The following is a 12,296-nucleotide window of genomic DNA, read 5'->3' as shown; positions in this document are numbered from 1 at the left end:
ATGCACAGGAAATGCAGTTGACTAAAACACTGAAAGCTGGGTTGAAAAGGGTCTCTGACTTCATCTATGCTACATTTTAGATTTATTTTGAAGACAGTATACTATATTCTTGGGTAAACCCACAGGATGACCTCTTAATACACCGAATTAAACTCTGCCTTGTGGAAGATTATCTGATTCCATCAGCACCATCTCTAGAAGTGTCCATTAAACTCTGAAAAGTCGGACTGTGGCTGCCCATGAGACGGTCAGTGGCTCTTCCTTCCGGAGACACCCAGCCACTGAGCTCTGAGGAGTGCAGCTAGTTGACGTCCGAAGGCCATGCCATCTCAAAATAACATTTTAAAATATATAAAAGAGAATACACAGGCATTTGTAATTTAAGAGCTTACTTTGTAACAGGCCACATAAGATTTAGCAACAGGTCTCATGACTGCCTTGTTCTTAGTAAAGAAACTGCAAATGATATTTCAAGACATCTGCAGTTAACAGGTGAAAAGACACTGAATTCTTTTGGTATCAAACTTATGGGTCTGCTAATATCACTGGCGGCTCGTGCCTATTTTCATAATGGAAGGAAGGGCTAGTATGTGGCAGGGAAAAATGAAACTAGAGGTATATTTTCTCACATTCAGCTCACTGATGCTTTAAAATCTAGGTGAGGCCTCTGAACACTGACAGCTCTAGGGTGGCACGAGGGGTGTCTCAGCTTCGCTGAACAGGGCTCCCCACTTGGCCTCTGCTCCCTTGAAAAGGACGTCGACTTGGTCTTACCTGTGGTGCTATCACTTAGTCTATCTTTGTTTTCCCGGATAGAACTGATCTCAGCCTGCTGGAACACAAGAACAATGACTTAAAAGAACATTCCTGGATGTGACACTCCGCAAAAGAATCTACTAATTTTTCCCATTTCCAGAATTGGAAATTCTAGGAAAACAAAATATCAAAGGGAAGAAGATGTAAAACACACAGAAGTAAACACTGACAATTATCTACTAAGGTATAGTTTCTAAAACAGAGGTTCCAGAGAACATATTCTCAAAATAGTTTTCAGAAATTTTATTTAGTAAGTATCATAAAAATATCTTTTGAGGTTGTAGTAATTTTAGGTAATAATTAAATTAGTGGACAATGTTCTAAAACCTAAGCTAAAGAAACTATTTTCATAATGAAGTCAAAGAGAAGTTTTAACTATCTGGGTAATAAATTGATTAAAATATTTTAACAATACCTTTCGGTTTTATCATTTGATAAATTATCTGCCATTAATATGCATTAATGGTAGTAAATAAGACTTGTCAGAGAGGATAAAGTTTTACAAGGAAGTAAAAATTCTTATGGTCTTGGATCAACAATTGATCCCATAAAGATTTCCCATAAACCTTTGTCCATGAAAGTCTGTAATTTATTGCAAAAAATCTTGTAATGTCAAAGCCAGATTCTTATTTCAAAACAAAATACAGTGACTTGCCAAAAAATTATTATGTTTCATCTAGATGAGCCACAGACCATGATAAGAGAGATAATTTTTCAGCAAAGGAACTTTTGTAAAGGCCAAATGATAAATAAAGTGGCTTATTTTTGGCAAGTTCTTATCGTTCCAAAATGCTGTCTTTTCACTTAAAAAAATATGTACTTATTTTTCATCTACAGTAAGGTACAATAAACTGCATCCATTAACAGTTTTCAATTTGAGTAATTTTGACAAATACATGCCTTTGGAACCATCATTGTAGTCAAAAACAACATTTCCATTACCCTGAAAGTCCTCAGACCTCCACACTACTAATCCTTTCCTACCCCACCCCCGGCTTTTTGAAAATTCCTATAAATAGAATGTCACATAAAGAATATTTCTTTATGTCTGGCTTCTTTCACACCACATAAAAATTTTCTAATTCAGCTTTGATGCTGTTTGGGCAGTATCTCATTCTATTTTTTTTATGACTGAGTATATTCCATACAACCCAGACATATCTTATTCTCTGTATCATTTCACATATTGAAGGACATTTGGTTTCATTTGGGGGCATCTGAATAAAGCTGCTATATAAACATGTGTGGTGCAACATTTTTGGAGATATAGTTTTCGTTTCTCCTGGGTAAATATTTATGAATGAATGGCTAGGTCATATATCAGATTTAACACCTAAAGAAACTGTAAACATTTCTGAAAGTAGTTGTAACATTCTACATTCCTATCAACAGAGTACGAGTTTTAGTTCTTTTATAGCCAAACCAATAATTGATACTTTTTCAAAATTTTAGTCATTTTCTTTAAGTACTCTTACAAATGAAAATTTTTTCACTTGTGGTTACAATTTAGAATGCATTGCCTTCTCTGAGCCACAATTACACTCGAAGATATTAAGATACAAATTATAAGATACAAGTTATAATTATAACTTCTTTTCTTACATTGCTTTGGATCGGTATTCATCTTACGAGTTTTAGTAAAATCAGGTCCTCTCTGGTAGCACAGCAGGTTAAAGCACAGCACTAAGAAGCTAGCACAGCCACTCAGCATGAGCTTGATCCCCAGCCAGGGAGGTGACCCACATGGTGAGGCAGACCTCTCCTGGCCCGCCTGCTGCTCCCTGGCTCCCCTCAACAGTATATTTCATTTGCCTGTTCTGCTCCCCACTGTGCCTCTGGTGAATCCTCTCACACCCCCACCTCTGGCCTGTAACCCAGTTTTATATAAATAAATCCTTTTTTTTTTTAAAGATTTATTTATTTATTCGTACAGAACTGGGGTACAGGCCAGAGATGTGGAGGGTGAGAGGATTCACCAGAGACAGAGCAGGGAGCAGAACAGGCAGATTGACGAAGTACACTGCTGAGGGGAGCAGCGGGCGGGTCAGGAGAGGTCTGCCACACCATGTGGTCACCTCCGGGGCAGGCGGGAATCGAACTCATGCGGAAGTGGCTTTAGCTTCTTAGTACAGTGCTTTAACCCGCTGCACCACCAGGGAGGGCCGCGTTTTAAAAAAAGTTTCAATAAAATCTAGTTAAAATGAGAGAATTGATAAGCTCGTAGACTCTTTCAAAGCAATGTGCAGTGAAGTTAGATCATTTTTCTTTACAAATTCTTAGATGAGAGAAACAAAATTATGAACACTGAAATTTTATTTCAACAATTACTTTCTTTTCCAGCACAATTTCCCACTAATCATTAGGTAAACAAATAGGGAACTGGAGACCCCTCTACTGTTTTAGATAAATTTGAATCACACATCTACAGAACCAGATGTAATAAGACCTACTGGATTTTCTAAATTTTAAAAAATACATATTATTGTTATAGTCAGGAAGTTTAGTTAAAATTTACAATTACTTATCAGTAAGACACCAGAGAATAACAAAAACATCTTTTATGTTGACTGGCATTATTTCAATTAGGTTTGGTAAGAAGACTCATTATCAGGAAAGTTCTTATCTTTGTTTCTTCTTCTCCATGAAGAAAATTGTTAGCTAATGAGTGTAATGTATTCATTCCACTCTTTTTGTAAGGAGTCTATGCCAGGACAATTAATCACATGAAAACGATGTGACTCAATCAAAAGAATATTGTTTTGCCCAGTATTATAAAATGTAAACTAAATCTGTTATGTATCATAAGATTCAACAGTAAAACTGAACATAGAAAGGAAATACCTTAAAGGGTGGTTCAGCAAAAAATACTGGTTCTTTTCCTGAAAGTGGTGTTGAAGTTATTGATCTTGGAGAAGACACATCACTCAACTGAAAAAAGATATTATACCACTGATGAAAGTGCTTCTTTGCTGCTCATCTTCAGTGCTAAAGAATTAACCTATTTAACCTATCTAAATAAATCTAAAAGTAACTATTCTTAATTTTAATGAATTCAGGGTAACATATTTACAATGTTAGTTAGCTACCTCAAATTGTCCACGTTTTGAAAATCAGTGGTTTAAACTAAGTAACTTTATTCCTATATGTACTAGAATCAATTTAAAAGTATAAAACATCTATTGTAGTTGAGAATGTTAATGAGTAAGCTAATGTATTTGAACTGCCTTTTAGATGAGATATTTCTCTCAACTATTTGAATATAGATCATCCCTTTCATGGCTTAGAATTATTTTAGTAACAAATCCCAGTCTGTTTTCATTTGCATTTCATAGCTATCTAGCTTCCTCCTTTCTGCAGTAGCCACACAATATGTTCAGAAATGAAAGCTCCTTTTAATATTAGACAACTTTCAATGAAATTAGAAAGCCATATTAATGTTTTAAGAAACCAACCAAAACTCATTTTTAACTAACTGTCTTATTGGATACCTATTTTATCCCTTTTAACTAGCACTTTCATCTTAGGAACTAAAAGTAGGCTGATCTTACTAAGAAAAAGTTCTCTTAAGGTTTTGAGAAATATTTTTGAGGCTCTTAGGAAAGACACTGTTTAATTCTTCAGTTTTTAAGTTAGTAAGAATATTTCCATACTACTACTAACCATCATTCATACCATTAATTGTAACTTCAAACCACAAAAGAAAAAACTTAACATGAGTTAAACAGTTCTAAAACACTTCTTTTTGGCCTAAACACAACATGACAAAATTATGGCTTTGTTGTTTCATGTTTGTTTGTTCTTGGTTTGCTTTTGTTTTTACCTGGGTAGGACTGATAGGAGGTGGTGGAGCTTTGCGTTTTTTTGGAGTTCCACTTCTTTCTGAGCTTATTTTAGAGACTTGATCATGCTGAAAGTTAGCACAATCCAAAGAATGGAGGTGGGTTAGTTATGTTAGTAAAGACTGAGTAAATAGCTTCATCAAACATATGAGAAACACCTCAACAGTTCATGCATTTCTTACTTCATCAAGACCTGAAATCAGCTACATAAAAATAAGTAATATGCATGCTCCAAGTTTTCTTCCAGCAGCCATGTTTTAATAACAAGAAAATAAAAAACACAAGACACAAAACCATAATGAGTTGATGTAGAGAGCTGGAAAAGTAGAAGGATCAAGCGTTGTCTATCACAATTTAGAAACTAAAACACACCCTTGTCTAGTTTCCAACTTAATGCAAAGCAGTGATTTTCCCCACCTTTGCATTATTCCTATTAATTATCTTAAAGAGTATAAATAGGGGGAGAAGGAGGACCTCATCTTTGGAGATTAATAACATGATTAGCACATAAGAAATTCAGTATTAAGTATTTGTTGCTTACAATTTTTTCAAGTACACTGACATGCAAACAAATAAATCTAACAACATATATCTTGTTAATAAAGTGAACAATAAACTTTCCCTTTTAGTAAAGGCTCCAAAATAACAGGGCAAACTTCTTAGCTCTTATATAACACTAATAACGTTTTGGAAAAGCCCCAGTTAAAATAAAAGGTTATTCCTTCCACCTTCACTAGAGATCAAACATTGCCATTGGTGTAAATGTATAATCCATGTGATATTTTAAGAATTTAAAATACTGTTATTCACTCTCAGAGTTTAACCACATCCAACATATTCATACCAATAAGAAATATTAGTACATTTCAGAAAAAGATGAATATATAAGTAGTAAGCTTAAAGTTACATGCTTTGGAAATAAGGTAAATCATTAAGAAAATGTTTATCAACTTATAATGACTATTAATTTATTCTAAAGGTATTTCCTTCCTTAAATATTTTCAATAATTATTTGTCTAGTGGACCAAAGGAGGGGGGTTATCAGAATTTTTTCAAATTCCAGCAAAGATGAAAAAAAGCCCTTCCCCTCCCAAAGATAAATACCTGCTTTGGTTTTGTTGGTGTCTTTAAATCTATAGAGGAAAAAGTGGGAAAAAAAGAACTATAGTGACTCATAGGAGGATACACACACAAATACACACAATATAAACACATCCATAATATACACAAAAGTTAGCACTTCATTTTTCTTAAAAACATGTTTAAACGGATAATAAAAAATATATATTATACAGATGCCTTTATCCTTTGGGGAAAATGGAGTGGATAAACTTAAAACAACGCTGGCTATTTTCTTGCACATACCAGCATCCTGAGAGATTTTTGTTAATAGAAGGCTTTGAATTCCTGCATTTTCTGAGAGTTTGGAGTAATGTAAGGCATTGTGTCCAAGAGAGTCCACAAGGATTAGGTCTGCACCCTTTTTAATTAAGGCTTCCACAATGTTTGAGCTGCCGATCTCACAAGCCAGCATGAGAGCAGTCCTAAAGAAAAACAAGACAGCAGGTGAGTACAAGCAAAATGTGAAAGCTTTCCTGTGAAATCATGTCAACTGTCCCCCAAACAGGGAAGAAAATCAAGTGCCAATCAACCTGTAAGGCCCTTAATCTTTTAAGGAAGAGTCCATTTAAAATTGAATGTGAGGGCCCTCCCTGGTAGCCCAAGGGGTTAAAGCACAGCATTATGAAGCTATCGTAGCCACTGAAGCATGAGCTCGATCTCCAGCCAGGGAGCTGACCCACGTGACATGATCACTCATTGCATCCCTCAACAGTGTACCTCAGTACATCTCCCTGTTCTGCTCCCCACTGTCTCTGGTGAATCCATTCACCTCCCACATCTCTGGACTGTACCCCAGTTCTGTATGCATAAATAAATCAATCTTTAAAAAAATAAAGTTTAATGTGAGCAAGAGGAAATTAGGCAGTTACTTTTTAACACTGTAGATGAAATGAAAACATTAAACCACATAGATCAAATAGAGCAGACATAATCTCTTAAACATAATCTACTAAGTATGATGGAATTTAATATGATGGGCAGATATCTTGCCTCAAGTCTTGTTATGAGTATAAAAAAACAGCCAATGTGTTTACTTTAACTTGGCATGAAAACTCAAAAGAAATGTCCTTCTCATTTCAGTATTTAACAATTTCTTCTCAGACCCAGTAAGCAATGATGCACCCAGAAGCCTCAGGAAAAAATTTTAGGCCAAAACAGATTCTTGAATATCAAAAAGGTAGGAAATGGTAAAAATAAAGAAGTTAAAGCCATTTAATAACAAATGATCTAAAATACAGTTATGCTAATTTAAAAAGCTCTTGCAATGTGGGTATCACTGAAATCACATGACTTCGTATGTTGAGGTACCTTCCATTCTTGTCCCTGGAATTTACATCTGCTCCATGATCCAGGAGGAAGCGACACACCTCACTGTGGCCATTCTGTACTGCAAGGAGCAGTGGTATATTCCCATCCTAGGAACAAATTCTGATTAAGATTTTAACTCTGATGTCAAAGGCCAGAAATGTCAAGGTCTGCCCTCTAAGTAGTCCTGAATCTTCCTGCTGGTCTTATGCCCTGAGCCACCATGACAGTTTGTCATAACTGGCTCACAATTATATCTTAGTACAGTCTTCTTATAAAATTTCACTGACTATTGGTTAACAGTCAGCCTTTTGAGCTGCTAATTCCCTGAGTTGTCATTCAGTCTAATAATGATAATGTGAGAGACAGTGGAACACTCAGTATGTAGTCAAAGCAGGTATGCCCTGCTTACTGAGGGATGGTTCTGGAGAAACGAAGGAGTGAGATTACTATTTGGCACCAATAGGTTCCACAACTCTCTTAGGTAATTTCTTCTGTGTGACCAACCTGTACCTAACATTACATGATAACCTTTAGAAAGTATATGCTTTCATGATCTCATCAAGTATCAAAAACATCACAATTTATGAACTTGCTTACTACTGACATAGAACTCGATAAAGAAATTGATGGAAAGAATGACCTGTTTATTATGTTGACCATTAGCAATTCTTTGGGAAAAGAGAAAATTAAATCCCCGTTTCATATAGAAAGTATTTAAGGTAAGTTAAGAATTTAAATGTTACAGTATAAAACAAATGCAAACTGCAAGAAGAATTTGTAGGGGATTAGTCTACAAAGTTTTAGGGCGAAGGGGGCCTAACAAATGGTAAAAACCATATAAAGCATTTTTTCTCTATTTCTATAAATATAGCCCACAGAGTTGCTAATAATTTTTTTCAGGTAGAAGTATTCAAATAGGCAATGGAAAAAGGTAAACTACAAAATATCCCATTATTCTAACATGAGGATTTTTACAGTTGTTACATAAGGGTATAAAGTCTCCTTTTAAAGCATAATTCTGGAAACATTTTTAAAAATTTTATTTCTATTAAAGTATAATGCTTTCTGCTTAAAATACTGAGATTCAGGAAGTATGGAATTTTTCGGTTGTATTAAGTCACTGTATAATATCCCCACCAGGTGTAAGTCTCCTTCTGCATGGAAAAGACACAGCAGTTCCCTTATAGCAGGCAATCTACTGTACAACCAGGAACCAAAGGACTATAAATTTACTCTCAAAATAGTCCAATGAGGTTAAAACATACTAGAAGTAGCCTCAAACTTGCCATTCCCTAGCCAGGAGTACCCAAAGTGACATTTGAGGTGTAGAAAGAAAATAACAGATCTGCTCTCTGGACTAATTTCTAAGAATCAAGAAAGTAAACCTCACTGTACTTTGAGGGCATACCACACCCCAACCCTTAGAAACAAATACACATATGCAGTACGTGCCTAATGAAGAATATTAAATCTACTGGCAGAAGGGGATCTAGGTAGGAAAGTAACAATTTTGCCAAGTACTTGGGTTTCTATCTTCTTAGTGATACTCAGAACTAGCCCAGAGTGCTCAAGAAGCCAGTGGCCACTTAGTACTTACCAAATCCTTGAGGTTTGTGGGGCTTTTGTGCTCACAAAGAACGTGTACAGCTTGGAGGCAGCCTTGTGCCGCTGAGGAAAAGGAAAGCAAACACCACAAACCATCATGAGGCCACACTCACAACTTGGGCAATAGAATCTCTGGAAGTAACAGCACCTACAGAAAGCTGTTTGGAGTTTCTTAAGCTGCTAAAAATGGAGCTTCTACATGACTCAGCAATCCCACTCCTAGGTATCTACCCAAAGGACACACACTAATCTAAAAGGACATCCCCATGTTCACCGCTGCTCTATTTACAACAGGGAAGACGTGGAATCAATCCACATGCCAAAAAGTAGATGACTGGATTAAAAAGGTGTGGTACATATGCACACTGGAATATTACTCGGCCATCAAAAAGCTATACCTATGGCTTTTGCAACAACATGGATGGAGATGAAGGGATCACGCTTAGTGAAACAAGCCAGAAAGAAAAAGAAAAATACCAGGTGGTTTCATTAATAGCAGGAGTGTAAGGGACAGAAAAAAAAAAGAAAAGGAGCAACTGTAATAAAGTGAAAATGAACAACTATAAACCAGAGACATTCTGCAGGGGTGGAGAAGGGAACAGGATCAAAACTGGGGCAGGAAGAGCCCATGGGACTATGGGGATGGCACACAGGTGAAGCGGTGGTGGGAAGTCCACAAGGATTACAACTGAGATGGAAAAATGCACAAAAGGAAGAATGATGCAATAAATAAATAAATATATTTAAGTTAAAAACAAACAAACAAAAAAGAAGTAGCAGTTCCTTGTTAGCCCAGTTCACAGTCAGTCTAGTTGCATGAGAGATGGTGCTGGGAAGCTTCAGAGATGTTTCAGCGACTGTTACATAGGTATTGTCCAGCTCTAAAGGCAGTGACTGCCAGTTGCCTTTAGGCAAACATTTGGTTTAGCTTTTCATTGGTTTAGCTTTTCCACAGTTAGCACTAAACTTGCAAATCTAATCATCCCCAAATTCTGTATCCCTTGAAGCTGTGTGATAATAAAACAAGTGATTGTTAAATGAAATGAATGTTCTTTTTGTGCCTCAAACCAAAAAATCTGTAGCACACATGATTTGAAAAGTACAAGCGTGTTTGACTCTATCTTCCTTTAAACAAGAACCTTAAGTTCATTTGAACATAAGCCAGTTTTTACTGGCTGTCAGGCAGGCAACTATAAACACCAGGTCTATTCCTTGGTACAACGTCACATGTTTTGCAAACCAAGAAAAGTGGGGATGTATAGTCATGAAGGCAATGAAGTAGCACCAGCAATTATATGGTAAGGTTACTGGTTTAAATAAGGAAAATGAAAACGCTAGTGCTTCTTATGGCAGAAAGAAGAGAAATAAGAGAATGAAAGTTACCTGCATAATGTAACGCTGTTTTCCCAGAGTTGTCAATACTTTCGGCTGGACATTTAGACTGTAAGACACAAATAAATCAGTGCATATGATAAAATTCACTCTTGTTCAGGTGACCCTTTTCCTGAAAGGTACAGCAAGACTCATTTGAAAGGATATTAGCATGAACACTTGAATTATTTGGAGACACTTACCCACGAATCACAACACAGGCAACCTGCCGGCCCCTGCTGCCTCAGCCCTGCTCTCCCTGGTACCATCACACTTTGCCACGGGACCATCCCACTCGCTACCAAATATGCTCTCAGATCTCCCATCTTGACCCCAGCTTCCTCCACCACTCCCTACCCTGATTCTCTAACTCCTTTCAAATCTCACTTCCTCTTAAGAACTGCTCACAGGCATCTATGTCCTTACTCCTCACTCATTCCTGAGCCTGCGCAGTCAGGGGTCTGCATGCTCAATACTGCATGCAGGAGGTTCTAGTCTAGGTCACCGGCAACCTTCACAGATCCAAGGACAACAAACATGTCTGTCCTCCACCTACCAGCTCCCTCACACCTCACACCTGCAGGGCACCTCACCTTCTCCAGCACTCTGCTCTCTTGGCTCCTTCAGCTCCAACTCGACCACCCCATCCTGGTCTCCCTTACCCCTGACCACTCCTCCCATGAGCCATACACACAGCTCGGAGTTCCTCAGCTCCTCGCTCAGCTCTCCTCCTCGGTTATCTCATCCACCTCTATAGCTTGAAATACCACCCACAGCTTGAAACTAAAGCCAGTGACCCCCAAATGCATTTTATCTTAATAATATCATGTAAGTCTCCTTCCGTGGTTAAGTATCAGGTGTATGTGCCAGGCACTGCTCAAAGAATTGTTTTAAGACTTCTAAGAACGCTAGTTAGATATTATTACCCCATTTTCAGATAAGGAAACTGGGGCACCAATAAGTTAATAACTTGCTTAAGTCACAATAAGCAGGGTCAGGATTCAAACCCACACTAGCTAGGCAGGAGCTTGTGTTCCTATCTGTACACAAAAGGCGTCATCTGAGCTCCAGGCTTGGCAGCCCACAGCCCCTGTGAGCAGACCAGTCACCGAGCCAGAAGCCACCAAGTCAACTTTGACTCCCCTCTCCCTCCCCCTTTAATCATCACATCCTGTCCATGGCCAGCAGCTGGGCAGGACCAGTGAAGGGCATCTCCATTACTCCCCTGGATCGAGTCCCTCCTCCACTATCACATTTATCCGACCAGCTCCTTTGCACGCAGGCAACGACGACCCCTTACCGGTGAGTCTCTGTTTTTCCTTCTTTCATTAATTCTCTCTAAAGTCTGACAGCTTTTCAGATGTGAATGTGTCTTCACTAAAAAGCCTTTTACAGCTCCACACTCAGACTCAGATGAACCACAGCTGCCTGCCAGAACCTCAGAGCACCTGCGCCTTTCTCCTCACTTGCTTCACCCACTCTGCTCACTGGCTCATTCTTCTCCAGTGCTTTTCCCAATGCCTTCCATGTTTTCTCTGCGGGCTGCCAGGACCGCTGCATTTGCACTGTGGAGGCCTCAGCTTAAGCAGCACCTGCCCATAAGTCCTTCTCTGACCATCCACCCTTCACTGGTCCTGCCCAGCTGCTTGCCTGTTCATGTCCCCCCTAGAGTCGTGCAACTTGCAACATGTGTTTGTGGACTTATTGACCACACTGCAGGCCCCTCCAGGAGAGGCACTGTGTGGCTGCTGCGTCTACTCAGAGCCTGACCTGTGCACGCACTGTGCCATGGCAGATGGTAAGAAAAAAGGTCCAGGAGCCAGAGAGAGGAAATGCAGAGGGTGCAGGGGTCAGTGGTAGCAGGAGCTACCAGCAGGAGCTGTCTCATGGCAGAGGGCCTGATGTGCCAAGACGAGAGGGGAAGAACTGACAGAGACACAGGACATGCAACTCAAGGGGAGGACATCAGAGTAGTGTCTTAACTACCCAGGAAAAGCACATTCAGACAAGCTGCAAGCGAGAGAGGCAAGAACAGACAACTTCAGAGTGAACTGTTCGTCTGCTCTTCAGTGGTAAGAAGAATGGAGCTCGAGTTACAACTTACCAGGCTTTGGCCTAATTTTAGAACAGCACAAGGAACTGTTTAAAGGCTTCAAAGATTCCAGAGAAAAACCAATCCATTTGCATAACCAGATATAAAATTACATTAGAGGCTAGAATAGCTGGTCTTTGCCC

General features: G+C 38.6%; 1 protein-coding gene across 3 annotated transcripts in view; it reads right to left on the bottom strand.

The window, feature by feature from the left end:
• Positions 1 to 12,296, bottom strand: part of RAI14 (retinoic acid induced 14) — a 130,992-nt gene that overhangs the window by 9,959 nt on the left and 108,737 nt on the right. Inside the window, exons 6-13 of one of the 3 annotated variants that reach the window (XM_012721906.1) lie at positions 10,074 to 10,131; positions 8,683 to 8,753; positions 7,086 to 7,192; positions 6,021 to 6,199; positions 5,760 to 5,788; positions 4,637 to 4,723; positions 3,658 to 3,744; positions 775 to 832 (exon numbers count right to left, since the gene is read on the bottom strand). In XM_012721906.1, the coding sequence (XP_012577360.1) occupies positions 775 to 832; positions 3,658 to 3,744; positions 4,637 to 4,723; positions 5,760 to 5,788; positions 6,021 to 6,199; positions 7,086 to 7,192; positions 8,683 to 8,753; positions 10,074 to 10,131 (676 nt within the window). The remainder of the gene's footprint in view (positions 1 to 774; positions 833 to 3,657; positions 3,745 to 4,636; positions 4,724 to 5,759; positions 5,789 to 6,020; positions 6,200 to 7,085; positions 7,193 to 8,682; positions 8,754 to 10,073; positions 10,132 to 12,296) is intronic. The other 2 variants (XM_012721908.1, XM_004678085.2) reach the window with 2 other exon arrangements.

This window comes from Condylura cristata, unplaced genomic scaffold (assembly GCF_000260355.1).
Source record: "Condylura cristata isolate star-nosed mole 26May11 unplaced genomic scaffold, ConCri1.0 scaffold00007, whole genome shotgun sequence".
Classification (NCBI taxonomy): Eukaryota; Metazoa; Chordata; class Mammalia; order Eulipotyphla; family Talpidae; genus Condylura; species Condylura cristata.
The sequence above is the reverse complement of the archived record's forward strand: the minus strand, read 5'-3'. Positions and strand labels throughout refer to the sequence as shown.